The sequence below is a fragment of the Danio rerio genome, chromosome 2, assembly GCF_052040795.2.
Source record: "Danio rerio strain M-AB ecotype USA chromosome 2, GRCz13ab, whole genome shotgun sequence".
NCBI lineage: Eukaryota > Metazoa > Chordata > Actinopteri > Cypriniformes > Danionidae > Danio > Danio rerio.
In genome coordinates this window covers 14125552-14149727 of record NC_141022.1, presented here as the reverse complement: position 1 = coordinate 14149727, position 24176 = coordinate 14125552, and the positions used below count along the sequence as shown (strand labels likewise).

At 39.9% G+C, this 24176-nt stretch overlaps 3 protein-coding genes across 10 annotated transcripts in view; 2 read left to right on the top strand and 1 right to left on the bottom strand.

Moving 5' to 3' along the window:
* Positions 1 to 2138, top strand: part of nmur1b (neuromedin U receptor 1b) — a 39330-nt gene extending 37192 nt beyond the window's left edge. The window contains exon 3 of the mRNA XM_087240545.1: positions 1594 to 2138. Coding sequence (XP_087096671.1) covers positions 1594 to 1943 — 350 coding nt within the window. The 3' untranslated portion in view covers positions 1944 to 2138. The remainder of the gene's footprint in view (positions 1 to 1593) is intronic.
* Positions 1 to 24176, top strand: part of LOC147846232 (uncharacterized) — an 849179-nt gene that overhangs the window by 136627 nt on the left and 688376 nt on the right. The gene's annotated exons all lie outside the window — the stretch shown is intronic.
* The window catches only part of LOC147837028 (uncharacterized), an 84977-nt gene that overhangs the window by 32793 nt on the left and 28008 nt on the right, over positions 1 to 24176 (bottom strand). The window lies entirely within an intron of this gene.

The following is a 24176-nucleotide window of genomic DNA, read 5'->3' as shown; positions in this document are numbered from 1 at the left end:
GTGTGTGTGGATTATTCCTAGGGATGGGTTGCGGCTGGAAGGGTATCCCCTGTTTAAAAACATGCTGGATAAGTGGCGGTTCATTCCGCTGTGGCAACTCCGGATTAAAGGGATTAAGCCGAAAAGAAAATCAATGAATGAAGTTCTGGATGAGCTTTAACTGTCTTACTGTCGTTTCCTCCGGTAATGAGTCCAATAAAGTTATCCACACTGCTGGTGATAAAAGCATGAACAAGTTTCTCTTAGTCTTCACTGGAGACAAAGCATCTAATTCTTGCAATGTTTTTGAGATGGTTTGCTGATTTAATTACTGCTTTGATACTCATATCTGTCTCTAGAATAACACCAAGATTCTTGACCTTGTTTTTAGGTCAATACGCATTCACCTTAAGAATGTCCTATCTGTTCCCAAATGCAATGACTTCAGTTTTCTTTGTTTAACTAAAGAGAGTTTGGCACATCAAACTGTTAATTTCATCAATGCATTGGCAGAGGGTGTCAATGGGGCTGAAGTCATTAGGCAGTAAGGCTAAGTAGATCTGAGTGTCATCAGTATAGCTGTGGAGTAGCTGTAGAAGATTTGTGTTGTATAAGCTCATTTTATTTAAGTATTTTGAACAAGTAAAAAAATCTACATATTTTTATGAGTCTGATAATTGCAGCTTTGATAAATCTAGATTTCAAAACAATTTTGATTTTAATTTTAATTTATCACACAACCCTACCAAGAATCCTACAGTCACTTTAAAAGAGCTTGAATAATTCTCTACGATAAGAATCTCCCAGAAGAACCATTTCCACATTAATCCACCATTCATGCCTGTACAGTAGATGGAAATCACAGAAATCACTCCTGAGTAAAAGGCACAGCCACCTACAGTTTGCCAAAAAGTTGCCGTAAGGACTCTCATACCATGATAAACAGATATTTTTGGTCTTTAAAACAACAATTGAACACCTTGTCTAGAGTAATTAAGCATCACTTGGCCAATGCAAGCCCTACAGTGAAACATAGTGCTGTCATCATGATGTGAAGAAGTTTTTCAGTGGATTTAGGGAAAGATAAAAGCAGTAATTAATGTACAGAGATCATTAATGAAAACCTAAAAACCTGCTAAGACTAGGACATCATTTAAGATGACAACAGCCTCAAGCACATCCAATATAAAAAAGGAGTGGCTGTGGAGGATTTGTGATTGTCCTTGTGTAGCCCAGAGCCTGATTTCTCTGGAGAGATCTGAAAACAGTTGTCCCCTGATGCTCCCCATCCATTTTAATATATTTGCGAATCTTTCACGCTATCTCCATGATGTGAGAAAAATAATTAATTTCATATATTTTAAAAAAAGCTGTAAGAAGAACACAATATGGTTAAATTAAAGCTCTGTGAATAGTTTCCAGATGCAGTCTAATATAGCATAATATAATATAATATATATTTAAGTATTCTGTTTATACTGTATATTTTATTAAATAAAAATAGTTTTGGTAAATCTAGAATACTTCTTTCAAAAATATAAAAACAACCTTTTTTACATAGTATATTGATGTAATTTATATTACAGTTACTTTTTTGTGCTGACTCTTTCACAGGTGCATTGGTGATTGTGTTTGGAATCTGCTGGGCTCCCTTTCACATTGATCGTGTAATGTGGAGCTATATTGATGACTGGACTGCAGAGAACCACCACATCTTTGAGTATGTGCATCTTCTATCTGGTGTCTTCTTCTACTTGAGCTCAGTGGTCAATCCCATCCTGTATAACCTCATGTCTTCGCGCTTCAGAGAAATGTTCCGTGAGGTGGTGTGTCAAAAAGACCATCGTCAGCTCTCAATGAGTAGGGTCACATTACGTAGTGTTGTTTCTGCCTCTTTTTCTGCCTCCAATACAGTCTCATTTTCTGTAAAGTTCAACCCACGTGAGCTGCCACACACACTCTAAAAAATGCAAGGTATTCTTGCAGTTTCTGAATACCAACGCACTTATAGTGCTGATGTCAAAATGTTTTATTTGAAGTTAAATTAATGACTGTTTATGTAAGCAAGCAAGCAAGAAAAAGATTAATAACGTCAGTGGGTGCGTTTACAAGAAGAAGAAAAAATTATACAGATTAAAAATCTTATAATGTTCTTATGCAACAAAATGTGCATCTGCATTGATTTATGCAGAAATACAATAAAAACAGTAAAACACAAACACACACACACACACACACACACACACACACACACACACACACACATATATATATATATATATATATATATATATTTGTATTATATATATTTGATATTGTTGTTGTTATTATTATTAATTATTATTATTGCTTTTCTTAATAAATAGCCTATAGTAAATAATAACCATAAACAAATTATATGATTTATATATGAGAATAGCTAAGTGGTTGTATGCTTTAGCACAGAATATTGAATATTCATTAATTTCATTAATTTTCTTTTTGGTTTAGTCCCTTTATCAATCCGGGGTGGCCACAACGGAATGAACCCCTAACTTATTCAGCACGTTTTTATGCAGCGGATGCCCTTCCAGCCGCAACCCATCTCTGGGAAACATCCATTCACACACACACTCATACACTACAAATAATTTAGCCTACCCAATTCACCTGTACTGCATGTCTTTGGACTGTGGGGGAAACCGGAGAACCTGGAGGAAACCCACGTGAACTCAGAGAAAACATGCATTCCCCTTTTGATGGGGATATTCAATGCTATAGTGGATTTTTAATTCACGTATGGGGATTTCGATCAGAAAGCCAATCATCTGAAAGAGTATGTAAACGGGCCAATGAAATTTCAAATGAACTGGCAGCGTCAGCTTGCGTACCTGATGATTGTTGCAATCAATTTAGCATAAAAGCACAGTAAAAGCAAGATGAGACACCCTTTTTGCTTCAGAGACTTCTACAGCCTTCTGAGAGAGTCGATGAGAGTTCCTCCTATTGTTATCCTGCGATTTCAAGCGAACGAGAGTGGTCTCCCTGTCCAGAGTGTGTACACGCGGCGGCAGCAATCGAGCTGGGCTTTTCCCTTGCCTGTCGTTCTTTGGGTCTGGTCCTCCAGAGCGGTGCGTATAAAGTTGCAAATTTTCTAAAAACGCAGCACAGTCATGCAGCACGTCCTTATCAGGATGGTGCTCCGACCGTTTGTTTCTGGATGCGGTGATTTCCTGTCCCTGGATGATGGGCACAAGCACTGCGTTGCAAGTCTGGGGGTCCAGCATGTTAATGCGGCAGAGGTGTGGACTCGAGTCATGTGACTTGGACTCGAGTCAGACTCGAGTCATGAATTTGATGACTTCAGACTTGCAACTCGACTTGGACTTGAACATGAATGACTTTTACTTGGACTTGCGCCTATTGACTTGTAAAGACTTGCTACTTTCTATAAAAAGCCCAAAGATAAAAAGTATGTTGACACGGAACGCTCTATCTCTGCGTGTGTGTGTTTGTGTGTGTGTGTATGTATGTGCGTGTGTGTGTCTGTGTGTGAGACAGAGAGCATGCGCGCATACTTTCGACCAGTGCTTTGTGGCGCACTTCCGTGTTTTTGCACCAGCGGGAAATTTGAAGATGCCATTTTCATTCTGACTTGGAGAGTGAAATAAACACATCCGAGATCTGCTTCTTTTGTTTTATTCAGCGGATTTACAACATCTGTCAAAGGAAAGAGACTTTACTACTCGCAATGTGTTATTGTTGTGCAAAAGCATTGTTTTACTGTTGTGCATAAGTCAATGAACTTACCCTCTCGTGATTTATTTCACATAATTATGAATGAACATGGCTGTAATTTATGTTTTTGCACTAGGTCGTTTGTGTCAATGCGCATATTAAGTTTTATTTTTGTGTTTTGCTCTGACAGTATACTCTGACAGTATTTTCTAACTATTTAATTAGTAGTAACATGCCATAATAACTAGTTATATATATATATATATATATATATATATATATATATATATATATATATATATATATATATATATATATATATATAATTTATTTTTAAAGCTCTTAAAACTGTGAAAAAAGTGTTTTGTTATTTTTGGTGACATTTTGCAATAAGGTTTTTTTAGTTAATCTATGTACTACTAACATGAACTAATAATGAACTATACTTTTAAACCTTTATTAATTATAGTTTAACATTTACTATTGCATTATTACAATTTAAAGGTATGCTTGTTAACATTAATGTTAATGCACTGTGATTTAACAAGAATTAACCAATAATTTTATTTCCATTAATTAAAGCATAAAATAACGAATACTGTAATGAACTGCACTGCATTGTTTGTTCACATTAGTACATACATAAACTTAATTAATACAACCTTATTGTAAAGTGTTACATTTTTCATATTTTGGATTGATACTATTAATTTTATTTAGTAATTAAAACCTTAAAGGTATTTGTATTATTTTTGATGTTATGCCTTTTAGCAATATTTTAGTCCTCCATATGGTTTTTAATAAAATTTGTATTGTGAGATTGTAATGTAATGCATCTATATTGTTGAATTTCTGTTTGTTTTTCTTTATTTCTCCCTCTATATTTAAGGATTATCTACTATTTTTAAAGTACTTAAAACCAACCATCTAATAAAAAATACAATTTACAATCACATTTGTTTCATGAGTGTCTTTGTTCCTGTTTTGTAGGACTCTTATTTTAACAGATTTCATTTGGAAACACTTGACTGATCATTCAATTAAAGTTTTACCTTTATTATTCCATCACTCAATGAGATAGTTCGAGGTTACAGAAGTAACCTTTCGTTCCCCGAGGAGGGGAACGGAAGTGCCATAGAGTGGATTGATTGAAATCCACGAATGGGAGATTCGGATCAGAAGCTGCTTGTCTGGAGAGTATTGAACGGGCCAATGAATGAAAATGAATTGGCAGCGTAAGCTTGCGCAGGTGTGCTGCATCGCCAATTATCCCAGCATATAAGCACACCTGAAGCGAGCAAACAACATCCTTTTAAGCTAAGGAGACATTCAAACAGCTAAGGGACAGTCATTAAGGCGACGGAGTATGGCACTTCCGTTCCCGTTCCCGTTCCGTTCTGTAACCTCGAACGTTACCCTTCGGTTGGGGAACTTCAGTGCCATAGAGTGGATTGATTGAAATCCACGAATGGGAGAAGTATGGAAATCGCCATAATGACTGCACCTTACCAACGCCCCCGATGAGGGGATAGTCAAGCAAGCGTGACGCACCCACATCATGGGAGGCACGGTCCTCCAACGTGTCCCTGGCCCTAATTTATTCTACTTCAATAGAAGTCTTACGGATTTAGATATATTTTTTGGTAAGTCGTGAGCATCTAGATAATTCTAGGAAAATACGACAGTACGTTGGAAGCGTGCAATCCCGATAGGGAGGACGCTGCGGAGGCCATCCGTTACCCAAGGGGGGATAGATGGCAGGATTTACATATGGACTAGCCCTAAAAAGGGGGAGTACGCATAACAAAAGAGTGGTTAGCGCAGAGGGAAGACACGGGTCCGCCCAGGGGGGGGACTTAGCCGTGGCGGAACAAGCATACGGGATCGCCTAGTGAGGATCACGCATAGCAGGCACCTATACCCAAAACGCGGGCTGACCAGTGGGCAGACCTACAACGTAGTGGGCCAGCAAGTGACTCCTTCGCTGAGTCAGTGCTGGGGGCCACGGAGGAATCGGCAGGGCTCACCTGACGGGGAACTTTACTGACTGATAAAAGGGCGCACGTATCTCCGTGTTAGGGAAAATGGCGCAGCAAGCGTGTCTCAACACCCTACCGTGTTTTTTCCTCAATCACCAAAGGGTTACCTAATACCCTTGAGGAAACCGGCTCCACTCGCAGATTGTAAAACCTTGCGTGTTGGGTGTTGCCCAGCCCGCAGCTCTACAGATGTCTGTTAGAGAGGCGCCGCGTGCACGCGCCCATGAGGATGCAACGCTCCGAGTGGAGTGTGCACGCACTCCCGGGGGACACGGCTGACCTCGACTCGAATAAGCGAGTGAAATGGCATCCACAATCCAGTGGGATAATCTTTGTTTCGATACAGCACTTCCATGCTGCCGACCGCCATAACAGACAAAGAGCTGCTCAGATGATCTAAAATTCTGAGTACGGTCCACATAAATGCGCAGAGCGCGAACTGGACAAAGTAAAGAAAGGGCTGGGTCTGCCTCCTCCAGGGGCAGCGCTTGCAGGTTCACTACCTGATCTCTAAAGGAGACCTTGGGCACATAACCCGTGTGGGGTCTCAGGATGACGTGAGAGTAATCCGGCCCGAATTCCAGGCACGAGTCACTGACCGAAAATGCCTCCAGGTCCCCGACCCTCTTGATGGAGGCCAACGCAACCAGCAGAGCTGTCTTCAGGGACAGAAATCTTAGAGATACTGATTCGAGAGGCTCAAAGGGATTGGCTCGCAAACTCGTGAGAACGAGGGCGAGATCCCAAGAGGGCATAAGAGGGGGGCGAGATGGATTAATTCGCCTAGCACACCTTAGGAACCGGATGATGAGGTTATGCTTTCCCACGGTGCCGCCAGCTACCGCATTATGATAAGCGGAGATGGCAGCCACATAAACCTTGAGAGTGGAGGGCGACAGCCTGCTGTCCAACTTCTCTTGAAGGAAAGAGAGCACAACACTAACCTGGCAGTTTCGGGGGTCTTCTCTGCGAGAGACGCACCATTCAGTGAATAGACTCCACTTCAGGGCATAGGCGCGCCTCGTGGAGGGGGCTGTAGCCTGAGTGATGGTATTAACCACCAGAGTCGGTAGGTTACCTAAGTCTTCCTCGCGTCTAAGGACCACACGTGGAGGTTCCAAAGATCGGGGCGAGGGTGCCAGATGGTGCCCTGTTCCTGAGAGAGTAGGTCCTCTCTCAAAGGGATCCGCCAGGGGAGGGCCGTCGCGAGGAGTAAGAGCTCTGATATCCAGGTCCGGTTGGGCCAACGGGGCGCAACTAGCAGAACCTGTTTCTCATCCTCCCTGACCTTGCACAGTAACTGCGCGAGTAGGCTCACTGGGGGAAATGCATACTTGCGCATGCCCCGAGGCCAGCTGTGGGCCAGTGCATCCGTGCCGAGAGAGCCCTCGGTCAGGGAAAAAAACAACTGGCAATGAGCGTTCTCGGGGGAAGCAAACAGATCGATCTGGGCCCCCCCGAATCGCGCCCATATCAGCTGAACAGACTCGGGGTGGAGTCTCCATTCTCCAGGGCATAACAGCTGTCGTGAGAGTGCATCGGCCGCACGATTGAGCGTGCCTGGAACGTGAATGGCGTGCAGTGATTTCAGCCGCGGGTGACTCCAGAGGAGCAGACGGCGGGTGAGCTGAGACATTCGGCGAGAGCGCATACCCCCCATGCGGTTGATATATGCCGCCGCCGCCATACTGTCCGTCCTGACCAGCACGTGTTGCCGCTCCAGCACCGGTAAAAAGCGGTGGAGAGCGAGGAACACTGCCAACAGCTCTAGGCGATTGATATGCCAATGCAACTGGCACCCTTCAGGAGAAAGCTGCATGCCCGCGACACACGGCCCCCCAACCCGTGTTGGAAGCATCTGTTGAAACAACAACATGGCTGGACGCCTGTCCTAGAGGCACGCTGGCCTGTAGGAACGAGGGGTCGTTCCAAGGGCTGAGGGCGTGGTGAAACAGGCTGGAAACTGACCAGCAAAATCCAGCTAAAACCAGCTTGACCAGCCTGGTTTAAGCTGGACATAGCTGGTTTTGGCTGGGCTCCCAGCCTGGCTAGGCTGGTCAAGCTGGTTTTAGCTGGTCATCTCCCAGTCTGACCAGTTAAGACCAGGCTGGAAATGGCTGAAAACCAGCCTGGAAATGGCCAAAACCCCTCTAAAACCAGCCTGGTCGACCAGCTAAAACCAGCCAACCAGCCTAGGCTGATTCAAGCTGTTTTTTCAGTAGTGATTTTTGACAAAATGGTCTAAAATTATAGTTTACAAGTGCCTAAGTGGGATTCGAACCCCGTTCTTTATAAAAAGAAAGAAAAATCTGATTGGCTCTGGCATTACTTTCACCAGTGGGCAGGTACTTCAATCTCATTGGCTGGTCTCTCGCACGCGTATTCAGTCTCTCTGCGTTTGCTTGACTTTTGTCCACACTGGCGCCTCAAACCTTTCCTGCTTTTGCTCTCCAGAGATCCTCATGGTAAATTGATTATTCCAGAATGTTGATATGGTTTATATATTGCTACACTATTTAGTAACAATACACAAAAAACTATGAGGTTAAGTTAAATTCTATAATAAATACTAATGTTTTTGAGAGTTAGGTATACTGTTTTAGGCTAGTATTATTTACAAGTTGTTAATGAAAGCTTCAGCATACTTTAGTATTAGGAATAGTGAACTGATAAAATAAAATACAGTGTAGTTTTTCTACAGTAAAGTGTGGTGAATTGTAGTATAATATACCCTATATTGTAAAAAAACTACAGCACTGGGTCATTTGTTTATATAACACTTGTGTTACCATAGCAACTATAATATGACCCCAACAGATTAATTAAAGTACTTTACTATAGTACTGTTCAAAACACTGTCCATGCCAATAGATGTGTTCAGTGGCCCTGTGGAACAGCTTTTCCTCAAAATGAAGAGGATGACATGGAAAATGTCCTCCACGATCTCATCAATAATGTGGAAGACAGCAGAGACGTGTTCACTTTATTTTAGTTGACATGATAAAATGGGATTGAAAATGAGATTTATTTAAAGAGTGAATAGTACAGTAGGCTATAATACCTAATCAAGTTTTTCCTTATTTTTATCACAGTTACATTTCTGCTTGCGTTAGTTATATTTTGGTTTAAATGTTTTTTTTATTTGATTAGAAAGGTGCACCTTTTGGATGTTTAATAAATGTTTGTAAAACAAAATGCATTCTTTACATCCAACATCTATTTTCTATGTCTTTAAGTGTTTGTAACTGGAAATATCTCATCATATAACATACAGCCAAAATGTTATGGTTTATTAGATAAAAAATGTAATATGTAAGTCTGATTTAGTATTTTGGTTATTGTTAATAAATTCTTATTAATAAGTTAATTATTAATAAGTTCTTCATTGTTATGTGAAGAAAACGTTATTGTTTGTATGAAGTAGCCTACTTCATTGACAATATGTGCCACAATTTTACATTGCTGCTAGACAGATTTGCATCTCCATCTCTTCAGCACACACGAGATTCAATTGACAAATACCAAGTTCACTCAATTTTACTTTGCAGCATACAGGAGTTGTTGGTCTAATGCTGCCTCATTGAGGCATACATAATCTTTTTACATTTTATTTTTCTGTTAAAAAGACTCGAAAAGACTCGAAAATCAAACTATAGGACTTTGGACTTGACTTGAGACTTGTTGTCTTTGACTTGGGACTTGACTCGGGACTTGCCTGTCTTGACTCGGGACTTGAGGGCAATGAATTGAGACTTACTTGTGACTTGCCAAACAATGACTTGGTCCCACCTCTGTAATGCGGTGCTCGCAGGCAGTTCATGTCGTCATTGTGATGCCATGTCTGTTGCGCAGTTAAGATCGCGGCTAGCCCTTGCAAAAGGGCGAACTGCCCCAGGTGTTCCCTGCACTGCTGCGGGCACTCTGGCATTTCTGAGGGTGCCAGTGGTAGATTATCTATCGCCTCCGGGCCCGCGGATCTCCCACTTCTCCAATCGCTCCATCCAAGCTTCGAGCGAAGGATGTGAGCTGTCTAACCAGATGGTAACCCTTAAGCTCGATGACACCGGGGACAAGACCTCCACTGCAGCATCGGAGGGTGGGCTTTCATTGTCCGACAAGAATCCAGATCCGCTCGCCCCCTCCGGGCAGGTGAGCAATTTCAAAACGGATCCTGAAACGGACATGTTAGCCGTTCTTTACCGTGGTGGTTCTACCGTGGGGCTGGAGATGGTTTCTGTGGGCCAGGCTGCTTCCGCCTTGCACGATATGGCCACCTACCAGCGCTACCAAGTGCAGGCACTGGCTCCGACCCAAGTTTGCAACACGAGCTCCACACTGCAACCGACTATGCTTTTTTGGACCACTAAGTCTGCTGTGTGTGCATTGGGGAGGACGATGTCCACATTAGTGGTACAGGATTGCCACCTCTGGCTAAACCTGGCTGATATATGCAAAGTCAACAAAGTCCGCTTTCTTGACTCCCCCATGTCCCATATCCCCAATTGGCCTGTTCGGCGACACAATCTGTGAATTCACCCGGGAATTCAAGGTGGTGAGTGAGCAGTCTGATGCGATGGGTAATGTCATCTAGGGACCGTAAGCCCGCTCTACCCGCCGAGACTTCCACATTTACTTCCACATCTGCTGCAGCGATGAGTCCATTAGTGAGAGCTCTGTCTGCCTTGTTAGCATGGGCCAGCCCCTTCAAGGTGGCTCATGTGCACAATCAGACTCGGCTAAACGATACAATTTGAAAAACGGTCCCCCCAAGTTCACGGGTGTGTATTTCACCAGGGTCAGCCCCCTGTCTTGCGAGAGGAGACTTCTGTCCTCCTGGCAAAGGATGCAATCGAGCCGGTCCCTTCAGCCAAGATAGAGAGCAGGTTTTACAGCCTGTACTTCATCACGCCCAAAAAAAAGCACGATGATCCTAGATCTGTGCATTTTGAACCGTTGTCTTTACAAGCTGCTGTTCAGAATGCTCCTGCAGAAACACATCCTCGGGTCCCTTCGTCCTCAGGATTGGTTTGCAGCAAGAGACCTGAAAGACGTGTACTTCTATATGTCCATTTTTCTATGCCACCGTCAGTTTCTGTGGTTTGCGTTCGAAGGTCGAGCTTGGCAATACAAAATCCTTCCCTTTGGGCTCTCTCAGTCTCGCGGGCATCCGCATACTTAATTGTCTGGCTGGCTGATTTTAGCCCACTCTCGGGAGAAATTGATTATGCACAGAGACAAGGTGCTCCGGCACCTTCACCTCTTGGGGCTTCAAGTCAACCGAGAAAAGAGCAAACTCGCCCCCTTGCAGAGGATCTCTTTTCTTGTGCTGGAGCTGGACTCAGTCACCATGACAATGCGCCTTTCCGGAGAGTGTGGTCAGCTAATGCTGAACTGTCTGAGAGAGTTCGACAGCAAAATAGTGGTCCCACTGAAATTTTTTCAGAGACTCCTGGGGCATATGGCATCTGCAGCTGCTGTCACGCTGCTAAGATTACTCCATATGAGACCACACTGGCTTCACGATCGAGTCCCCAGATGCACTTGGCACGCGAGCACACACCGAGTCATTGTTACTGCGCTGTGTCGCTGCACCCTTAGCCCCCTGGAATGACCCCTCGTTTCTACAAGCCTGAGTGCCTCAAGGACAGGCGTTTAGTCATGTTGTTGTTTCAACAGATGCTTCCAGCATAGGCTGGGGGGCTGTGTGTTCCGGGCATGCAGCTGTGGGCCTGTGGAAAGGAACCCAGTTTTACTCTCTCAGGAGCGAGGACCTACTCTTTCAGAGACAAGGCACCCTCTGGCACCCTCGCCCGATCTTTGGAACCTCCACGTGTGTTCTTTAGTTGCGAGCAAGACTTAGGTAACCTACAGACTGCTATGGTTAATACCATCACTCAGGCTAGAGCCCCCTCCATGAGGCGCGCCTACGCCCTGAAGTAGAGACAATTCACTGAAGCGTTTTTTCCTCACAGCAAGAAGGTTGCTGGTTCGAGCCTCGGCTGGGTCATTTGGTATTTCTGTGTGGAGTTTGCATTTTCTCCCTGCGTTTGCATGGGTTTCCTCTGGGTGCTCCGATTTCCCCCACAAGTCCAAAGACATGCGGTACAGGTGAATTGGGTAAGCTAATATTGGCCGTAGTGTGTGTGTATGGATGCTTCCCAGTGATGGGTTGCAGCTGAAAGGGCATCCGCTGCGTAAAACATATGCTGGATAAGTTGGCGGTTCATTGCGCTGTGATGAACAGTTCATTCATAAAGGAAATAGGTCGAAAAGAAAATGACTGGATGAATATTTGTAAAGAAAACATTGGCCCTATACGTGCCATTTACATATATTTCAGTTAATATAAAAAACGAGTGCAAGTTTTTTAATAAAACTATTTGATTTTTTGTGTGTGTGTGTGTGTGTGTGTGTGTGCGCGTGTGTGTGTGTGTGTGTGTGTGTGTGTGCGTGTGTGTAAAACAAAAAATGATGGTCATTTTCTCAAAATAAGTTGTCACTCTGCCCTGTTTAGAGCATCATTATGGAGGTTTTACATTATAACTGACATGGTTCAAATGATGGACCTGAGACAGAGAAACTATGATTTTGGTAAGACATTGATCACTACATTAATTATTTCTTAAACGATGCATCACACTATGATAGTTCAGCCTCTAGTTATGTCGTTGTTTGTGAAACGCAGCCCAGACTGTGGTTACAACCCTGTCTTATCAATCTGCGTACAAATAACATGACTTTACACTTTCCCTTGCGGTGCAATGCATATGCCAAAATCCATTTATGCCAGTTCTCCTCATTTACTTTTGTTGAGAACCGATGCGTACAAATACCACGCACCAACTTTACGGCAAAAACATCATGAACAAGACTCGGTTCCAACGCACAGTTGACCTGATGTAGGTCCATATCGAAGCAAGTGGAGAACTGGCATATCATATGCATGAAAAATGATTGATGAGACCGGGTTGGTGGTCAATATCTCTTTACACTTTATTTTCATGTAATATATAACTTTACAACTATGTCAGCCTATTTTCATAACCCAAACCAAAGATGTGGATTTAGGCATGGTGTCACGACTGGGTATCACAAAAACAAGGGAAAGATCCAAGTGCAGCAAAACACATTTATTGCCAAACAATAAAGATCCCAAAAAAATGACAAAGGGACAGGCAAGGTACCAAAATCGAGGAAAACATGAAGTGCAAAAATGAAGCTCAAAAGTGAATCAAACACAAACTAAACAGATATCCAAAAACATAGTAAAGATACTAAACAAAGTGAACAAACCAAACACGGTGAACCAGATCACGAATAAAGCACGACAAACCCAAACAGAACATTGAAAATCCAAAGGCAAACTAAACACAACATAACAGGGATAATAAAAGACAGAACTATTATAATTAGACAATGAGGGACAGCTGGAAACAAGGAGTGATCACATGACTAGGATACAAAACACAAAAACCAAAACAAAAACTGGTGTCCTTGAAAACCACCAGAGGGCACTGCAGCAGGTGTGACACATGGGCAATATAAGAAATAACCCATGGTGGCATCTTGCAGGGGGTGGCACAGAGAGTTAGTGGAAAGCAAATTTGTTAATATATAAAAGTAGAGGGAATAATCATTTTAACATTTAGAGTGCCTTTAATGATATTCAGATTGTTTTATTGCCAATAGTTGTCAATCACAGCACATTTTCAAACATGAACATTTTTACATGTTTGTCTGGCCTCTGACATAAAAAATTCAGTGATTGTTTAAAGGTCTTTTGGTAGTAAACTTTGTACAGTAAGGTTTCAATTGCTAATGTCAGTTGATTTAGGCAAAGCAAATTTAATGACAACTACAAAAGCATTTATTAATCCTAGGTGATTTTAATTTCATAGTCAATACCTAATAACTCATCCTATGTTGTATTAAGTGGAGTTAATAAATAATAAAATTCAGTTAAGATCTCTGAACAATTAGATTTTTGTTCACATCAGATTGGGACTTCTTATTGATTGCCTTGGCCTGTGTGGAAACAGTAAGTATGATTAACTGTAGTTTGCACAAAAACTAATTGCATAGTGCTTGTTGATCAAAATTAGTCCATTTTCAATCATTTTTCTGTGTAAGCAATTAAACTAAAAATGATCCATTTATGAGGAGCGATTCATATACAATCATGGGTAACACTTTACAATAACAGTACATGAATAATGATGTATTAATATGTAAACTAAACATTACCTTATTATGAATTAATGAGTTAAGACATGCACTAATCATGAAATAATTTTAACTACAACATGAGTTCATGTTTGAATAATGGCTACCTTAATTACTTGTTTGTACATGTTGTTAATTAATGTATTAATTAACATTTAAGTTTAGGTTAAATGTAATCAACATGAACTCATGAGCGGTTAATGTATAATTATGTTGTGACTTTACTTGGAGGGGCACATCATCATGAACTCACCCTTAACTACTCATGAACTCCTGAGTTTAAACTGGTAATGTTGATGTTGACAGAAAACTTTTCTATTGTTATTCAGTGTTAACACACTAGACAGACGTGGAGTTCATAAGGAGTTCATGAGTAGTTAAGAATAGGTTAATGAGGATGTGCCCCTCCAAGTAAAGTCATTATATAATTATACATTAACTTATCATGAGATTGTGATGGTTAAATTAAGGATAAACTAATGAAGTACTTTGTACATTAATTAACAAACAATCATGTACTAACAAGCGATTAAGGTAGCCGTTATTCACGCATAAACTCATCTGACTTGTTGTAGTTAAAGTTCATGATCAGAAAATCCCTTTACTCATCATTAATTCATAATAATGTTTAGTTTACATATTAATACATCATTATTCATGTACTGTTATTCTAGTGTTACTCAATCATGTGTATTCCATAAATATCATACATTTACATTGTTTGCAATATTTGCTAAATGGACCTCTAATTGCAATAAAATTTGAATCACCCCATTAACCTATCAAGTGTGGGAGCATATACATATCTTTTTATTTTAGTTTTGTTTGAGAATGGAGGATTTTAAAAACCCTGTAGGATTAACCAACTGAAGGAGCATACTCGAGGAAGAGCAACACTTTACATTTGTAAATTTAATAAATTTAATACATTTGTACAAACAGAAAATACTGTATATATACAAATATTCTTTTTTTTTTGAGTGTATATTTGACTCTTCTTACCAAATAATTGCTCCACGACATGGATTTTCTAATACCATCAATACCATAATAAATCAATTATATGTGCCCGAAATTTAAGCTATGCGACCTCATAATATACTTGGGAACATTTAATTGTTACTGCATATAATGGTTGTAGCGCGACCTGTTTAGATTTTTTTCTAAAAATGTGCTGAATCGCTCTTCCCTGCCACTATATTGTTTCATATTAGCTGTCAATCACAGAAGGCTTTCCACTAACAAATGACTGGGAGCTTTTTTTGACTGCCGGGAATGCAAACGGCTGAAGAGTGAAAAGCACACGGGATTGCAAACCCCACTTAGTTATAATATTAATAATAATAAAGAAGCAGATGAGAGCGATCATGAAATGTGGTGAATATTGATCCGCCAGCTGAGACCAATCAAGTGTTTTCGGAGAAGGCACCCAAATCTCAATGCATTGCATTCACTGCGTGTTCAGCGCAAATGTTCGCTAAATGTAAAATCTAATACCGTAAACATCATCGCTAAAGAAGCTCGCCTTAACTGAGTTTACACTAAAACTGCAGCTCGTTACAAAAAGCGGTATTGGTCCGATGATCATTGCGAGAATCCTGCTCTGCCTGCTCATATATTGGGTCAGCTGACTCGCCTGCTTTCCACAAACACAGAAAAATGAAGATCAGCTTTTAAAGCATTTAAAATGACACAAACCGAAAACAAAACCTTTAAAGAGTGGCAGAAGTGAGACTTTTCTTACTTTCTTTTGTCATCCTTTTTTGAGATGTATATTATTTTGCTATTTAGTTACTGATGACTGTTTTGCAGCTTTCAGCATTGAATTGAATCATTTATTGTAATCTTTCATTTGTTTTGTAGCAGAAATATTATTTATTATATTGACATGTATATAAAAACAATAGTTCAAAATAAATATTTCTTACTGCAATGCTTCATATTTTAAATAATTCATAATTTTATAGCAGATAACTCACATTCAAGCACATTGTATAGGCAGCATTTAATGAGAAATGCAATTTATTGTTACTACTATTGTCATTTTCATCATCATTAATATTCTATAATTATTAGACATACATTTTGGAATTATTGCATACAAATATCAGTGTCATCTCAGCATTAGTTAGATAGTTATTTCTGGTTTTTGTTAGTTTTGTTGATGTTGTTTTAAAATACAATAAATCCCTTAAAATACAATTTGCAATGGTGCTCATTCATTTTTGGTGGGTGCTCCCAATTTTTTTCTGGTGCTCCTAAATTCTTTTTGGTGCCCCTAAATATTTGAAGTTGGGAGCACTGGTGCTACCAAATAAAAAAGTTAATTTCGAGCCCTGTTACTTTATATCTTGTAAATAAAAAAGTAAAACATATTGGTATTAGCTTTGCCTATGGTAGGCAAAAGGGTTAGTGGCCTTCAAACGACTAATGAAACATTGTGAAGAAATGTCTGGCCTGTAGCCTATTCTATCTAAAAAAAGATGAGTGGAGTGTCAGAACCAGACGGAGAGACAGAGGCCGCTGTAGTGAAAACTGCAGCAGGGCATTGACATGGAGCTAGATGGCTATGTTCTGATGGTAACGGCGGACAGTGACTCTGATCCACTGGAGTGGTGTCGTCTCCAATGTTCCCACTTCCCGTACATTAGCCGTCTGGCAAAAAAATCCCAGCCACAAGCTCACCCTCCAAGCCTGCTTTCAACTCGGGGGGCAATATTGTAACAAGCTGCAGGGCATCACTGAAACCAGAAAATGTTAACAGGCTGGTGTTCCTGGCAATGAACTCGGATATCTAGTTTCATCAGAGTTCAGATGAAGAGAGAGTTTTAGTGAAAAGTACACATTATTACACTGTTCTTTTGTTATTACACTGCTAATTATTGTTTTGTTGTACACTGTTAAGTAAGATCTTTAGTTTTTTGCAAAATAAATATGTTGAGAATGCATAATACTCTCCCATGTCTTTTTTTGATAAAGATACCTACCATTTACTTATTATATTATAAAAATATTTAATTTATTCACATACTAAAGGGACACGACAGGCTACTCCTCCCAAAATGTACCAAAAAGAAAAAGCTTATAAGCTTATTATACTGTGATATTATACCGTCACCGTTTGTTCAAAAGATGAAAAATACCGTGATATTATTTTAGGTCACATCACCCACCCCTATTATTTAGACAACCTTAGTTTCCATGGTTGATTGTCATGATGAATAAAAGTTCAGCCAGTGTGACACACAAAATGACAAAAATCCTTTTTTTTTTTTTTTGGTGGACTGGGCCAAATCCCTGACACATTAGCTGCTTTTCCACTATCGTGCCAAACCGTTCTAAGAACACTTCGATACGGTTACGGTTGTTTCTCCACTGAGCCTGGAACGGCGCGGCACGATTACAAACCGTTCTCGGCCCGGAATTCTCAGCACGGTTAGACAACCGTGCTGAACTGTGCTGACAGATTCTGTGTGTTGACGTCGCGACTCGGTTGCTAAGCTACCACAGCTGGCTCAGCAGAAGCGTGCTAGTCATCAGACATCCTCAATAAACTACAGTACATTTAATATAAAATAAAGATCCAGGTCTAAACGATACAGTTTGAAAAGGGTTTTAAAACCATAGAGCAGTATAATAACTCATCACATTCTTACGGAGATATATTATTCATTAAAGTTATTATTTTATTGACTTGAATACAGACCTACTTCGCCTGCCTGAATGTGAGTTTATTGCAAGCAGCACTGTATTTCACAGCACAAAACTCGCTCTGATCCGGGAGAGACATGCCAGCGACTTGCGCTGCTGACTTTGTTTTCCTGCTGCGCATCGAATAAAGCAAATAAAGTCACGCCTAGCATCATCGATGTCCAAATTCCACAACAACATCACTATATCCATGGAACACGAACTTTAACCACGAGGAAATATTTGCACTTTTCAATTCAAAGCCAGGACAGCTTGTTAATTTTGTTCTTGGTGATCTTTAATATAGCTACGCAAATATTTTCTAAAACGTCAAGCAATAATCCGCCTACAGCTTGTTAGTTAATTATGAACACAAAAATAATAATAATAATAAAAATAAATTGATCAAAATAAAAAGAAAATAGAGCAGCATTTTGCTAAATATAATAGTGCTTTACATGCTTTAAATCCTGCTATATATGTGTTGTTTCATATTCGTTTTTATTTCACTTGCTGCATTCGTTATTTAATGTTTGCATAGTAAAACAAATAACAGCCATCGCTTAATTGGTTTCATTTTACCGTCAAAATGTAGTATATTATATATCATTATCAACTTTTGATATAAAAACGCGGTGTAATTTAATTAATTGTTAAAAATGAAATAATTTATGTGCTGTGTTTTTATTAGTGAACGTGCCCGCTCACCTTTGACAAGGCCTGTCCAAAATGATATTTCTGCCACTATAATACAAATGCACTATTATTGTTGTCTTATCATTGTTTATTTTTCTGTTATGTTCAGAGATTTTAAATATTATTTATTTCCCCTCCAATTATTTTCAATCATCACGTTACATTTTGGTAATTTTCCCTCCAAATAAAATTTAGCCAGAGCTGCGCAACATATAAATAAATAAGGGTGCACATGTACCTATATTTAGCACCCCTATTTGATAGAGCGGCATAACAGTGTTTAGTCACATGGTTGCTTTGGCTTCTATGAAAAAAAAAAACTAGTTTCGGCTCTTATTTAACTTTAATTGAACAAAGGGAGCCGTTTACATTGCGTTACCAAGGCAACTACTGATGCGTTTTGTGTAATGTTTTAAAGAGCTTTGTCGCAGCACGACAGTGGAAAATGAAACTGTATCCGTGCTGTGATAGAAGAGAAGAGAACTCAAACCAACTGAGTACTGTAAAACCCAATAAGTTGGCTTTCTGCACATCTTACTCAGATGAAAAAACAGTTACGTCACAACCGCTCGCATAACCAAGTGACATGTGCATCACAGAGGCCAGCCTTAGGTGTACGCAAAGCACTTGATTTGCGGTTCAAATTTAATCCTGCTGCCAATCTTCAATATTAGGATACATTTACACTAACACTTTTGTTCTGCACCCGGGTTCGTTTGAAGTCATAGTACGGTACGTTTAGCTAGTGTGAACGTGTCTTCTGAACTCGGATGTGCACCGCGAACCGTACCCGTGACTGCCAGGAAGAGGTGACAATTGAAGGGTTATATTGAATTTGATTACGTTTGGTTTGCTTGGTTTGTGCTTACAAACTCTGAGGTTTTCACATCATTACATCTTCTCAACCTCTTCAAGTTTGTCATTCTCCCCTATGCTTGTATGAATGTGTGTTTGTGTTAGGTGTTAGTTTATGTTAGATTAGTCAATAAAGTTTAATTTTGTATAAAGAAAGGTGCCTGTGTATATTAGTGAATCTAATGTCTTAAACTTTGATCTTGCTACCCTGCTCAAACTTTGTTGATAGCATCGCTGAACGATTTGTTTGTTCGGATCAAAAGGGTCGATTCATTTGAAGCCCCGTTCAAATGAATCATCCTCCCACTAAGCTATTCCGCTATATAATGTTCCTGAAAGGTACGCGAACATTGAAATCTAAATCATAACTCGCAACATTATAACGGCGGGAAAGACGCGGGAAGAATACCCTTGAGCTAATTTACTACAGTAATAATGGTGTAGATATGCGAGCACTTTAATCTACATTATAATTTGTTACAGATTATTAATGTGGATATGCATGCAAGTTAATCTACATTGTTATTATAATTTGCTACATGTTTATTTGTGGAGAATAAACAAAGCATGAAATATGTAATTTTACAACTGTATAGTATAGTAATGTATTTATATATATTTATATATATTGGTAGTTTATATTTAGCTTATATTTGTATTGGTAGTTTATATTGAAATAAAAATAGTGAAATGTTCATTAAGAGTTAAATTTTTTTTGCTGGAGAAATCAGCTGTGATGATGAGGTGAACACCAAGGAAACAGTAGATGAGTAATGACTGCTCCTCCATGACACCGGGGTACAAGTGATAAAAGTCTAATCTATGGCAAAGAACTGCAAATGAGCAGAATTTATAGCAATTTATCGACAAACTCACGCCTCGTTCTCTCACTCTTCACAGCTGTGGTTTGTTGGTCAAATGACAATACACAATAAGAATTTGCTGTTTTCACATTAACGAATATTTTCATACTGTCTTGCCAAAATATTTTAAAAAAACATTTTATGCTTAGGGCCATTTGATATTTCAGTTATCTGTGTTTTTCTGTTAATATGTTGTAAATGATTTTAGCAAATGGCAGCATTAAAACAAAGAATGAAAAACTTAAGTGGGTCTGGATACTTTCTGTATATATATATATATATATATATATATATATATATATATATATATATATATATATATATATATATATATATATATATATATCCTGTTTATAATGATTCTATTGAGTAATACTAGAAATATATTTTCAGATCTTTACAAATATTTGTTGTTTTCCAGCCCAACTGTGTTTGTATACATCTTGTAGTAAACATTGCACGTAAGAGATCTGTGTCTCTGTCAGCAGTCAAAAGGTTAAAGTTTCAATTATATTTTTTCATCAGCTTTTTTACAACAGACTGAAAAACCAATGCAACAATAGGAGATATTATGTGATTAATTAAGTGTTATTGATTATTGATGATAAACACGTTTAAACAAGCAGAATCACAGAAAGAACACAAAACTACATTGATTCAATTTGACTTTTTCTGTCACACGGCTATACAAGTCTAGTTACATATTCAGAAAATACTAATTTTATTAGCAATCACCACTTTGGAAAACAGTGTGAAATTTAATTGACTTTCCTGATAATGTTACAGCATGTTAATACTTTTTAAGATCATTTTAAGACACACAAAAGGAAATTTAATACCAAGAATAAATAGTATAATTTTATAGTACCGATTTGCAAAAATAAAAAAATAAATAAATAAAAACACAACAAATTTATCACAATCTGATTATTTAATTTACTTGGATTTGCCTATTTCAATCTGGCTGACAAATAGAAATAGATTTATAGCTTCTGTAGCGTACTACTTCGAAATGAGAGTCAAACACTACAATTTTACACCTGTATAGCACAAGACAAGGCAATCAAAAGCAATTGATTGCCGATCACAACACTGTGTATACATTCGTACGATCTAATTCGTACAATTTAGTACGATTTGCTTATCCCCCAATGACGGTTGGGGTTAGGGGTGGGGTCAGGTGCCACGCCTCCTTTTTAAAATCGTACCATTTCGTACCAATTAGCCACTAAACTGGCAAAACGTAAAATACTTACGTTTTCTCGTGAGATCAGGCTGGTATATCCCATAGATTCATAGTCTATGTACTTAATAACATGGATAAACTTAAATATGTTATTAAGTTATACACAGACATAATCTTTGTTCTGCAAGTGAAACAACTAATGAATGGCGTAAAAATAAAGAAAGAAGAAAGAAAATAATAAGTAATAGACAGACATATAAAATAAATTGCTTAAATAAATTTGATAAGTAAATATAAAGTAATAATAACACCAAGCTGATAAGCCATTTCAGCTCAGAAATCATCCAGAATCACGTCTAGCTTACCCCATCTATTTTCACAGCCATTCAACTTGTAATTTCACTCGATATAAATTAAGGGACTCCTTTCAAAACCTTTGGCTACTCCTCAATGCTCCTTGCACTACCTTCAGTTTCTTTATATCTATCATTTAAGTTTTCTATAGAAATTATTTGGAAAAATCTGTGGAAATGCACCAGCAGTGCCCCTTTTACTCTTTCAACCCCTAAGCCTTTTCTAATCCTTGGTCCTCAATCCCTCCAAGTAGTTCTATCATAAGGTTTCCAGGTTGCCACTGCTAGCAGCAATCGCCCAATGTAAATGGACGAAAAAAAGCTCCTGCTGGAGATGCACTCCTTATTACGCACCACTGCTAGCACAGTGAGTGCTCCTATTAGAGACGCACACCTTTATACGCTCCACTGCTAGCGCAGTAACTGCTTCTACGGGAGACACACACCTTATTATTATGCACCACCACAAGTGCAGTAACCGCTCCCACTGGAGACGCACACCTTATTATGCATCAGTGCCAGTGCAGTGACCGCTCCTACGGGAGTCGCACACCTTATTATTATGCACAACTGCAAGCGCAGTGACCGCTCCTACAGGAGTCGCACACCTTATTATTATGCACCACTGCCAGTGCAGTGACCGCTCCTATGGGAGTCGCACACCTTATTATTTTGCACCACTGCAAGCGCAGCAGTCACTCCTACAGAAAATGCACACCTTATTATTATGCATCACTGCAAGCGCAGTGACCGCTTTTACAGGAGTCGCTCACCTTATTATTATGTACCACTGCCAGTGCAGTGACCGCTCCTACAGGAGTCGCACACCTTATTATTATGCATTACTGCAAGCGCAGTGACTACTCCCACGGGAGACGCACACCTTATTATGCACCACTGCAAACGCAGTCACCACTCCTACAGGAGACACATACATTATGCACCACTGCAAGCACAGTGACCACTCCTACGAGTTACGCACACGTTATGTACCACTGCAAGCACAGCGACCTCTCCCACTGGAGACGCACACCTTGTAACGCACCACTGCCAGCGCAGTGACTGCTCCCATGGAGACACACACCTTTATAATGCACCACTACAAGCACACACCACTACAAGTGCAGACACTTGAACACTCAAACACTTACACACTTTTGCTTCCATTTTCCATGACCGTTAGATTTTACTCACTTTCACAACAGTGACTATTCCTAACAATGAGTCCACATGAGTGGCATGAGCCCGTATCTATATTGAGTCCCCGCTGCATATAGGACAACTTATGCTGGAGGCCAGGTATATATGGCACCATCATAGATCACCATTACAACAGCGACTGCTCTCAATCGAGCCTGCGTATACGTTACATCGCTGACAAATGGGAACCACACCAACTAGAGCATATACATTGCATCAATGACAAATTAGCTTTAACTCCATCAATAGCCAATATTCATACTGCATCACAGTATAGCTGCATAGCAGCAACAGCTACTGCTCCAACAGGAGCCCACATATTACAACACTTCACTATCGTTCACTGCCACAGCAGTGAAGGTTGCTGGCTAAGTTGCTGGAGCCCACATAAACATGCATCAGTTAAGACCATTGCCTCGGCAGTGACAGCTCCCCTTAAAACCCACATATACATTTAAATAATTTTAGATCACTATAACAGCAGTGACTACTCCCACGTGAGCTCATAAATAGTTAAATTATCATAGATCACCATCACAGCAGTGACTGCTCCCACAGGGGCCCATATACACATTAGATCATCATAGATCGCTGCCAAATCAGTGATTGCTCTCAGGAGCCTATATTCACACAAAATCTTTATAGATCAGGATAGATCATAGATCTATCTGCATGAGCTGCATGAGCTCACATATACTTTGCTTAGTACATACACTTCCATATCCACACTTCACTACCGACATACCCTCCGTATTTAGTGCCGAAGCAGTAACCACTACTGTTGTAACTCATATATACTTCTCTGCCACAGCAGTGATGGCTCCATTGAAACAATATAGATCGCTCTCACAGCTGTGACCAATCACATATACATTTCATAATCATAGATCACTGCCTCAATTGTGACTGCTCCCTCTGGAGCCCATATACAAATCACATCACATAAATAATCATCATAGCTACCCCTGCTCCCACAGGAGCTCACATACAGTCCAGATTACACCACTGCAGTCTGCCCCCACAGAAACCCACATATACAAATCTTCAGCAGTGACCACTCCCGTTGGAGCTTACATTCAGTTCCAATCATCGTAGATATAGAAATCTTATCACACCGGAGCCATTTTTCTCTCTTTCCCAATGCGGTACAGCACCCCTCCAAATTTTCAAGTGTGGCAAATTTTGGGGGGTCCGTGAAATCTGTCTGGCTGCTGCTATAAATTGCATCTTGAGGGAGCATTCTGGAGCCGGGCTAGGCATTTTCTTTCCATTATTCCATTATTCTGACTATCTTTCTTTATCCTAATAAGGGCAATAACATGAGTTAGGGTTTCATCCCGAGCTCAGAGCCCTCTCCCCAGACAGCACCCCAAAT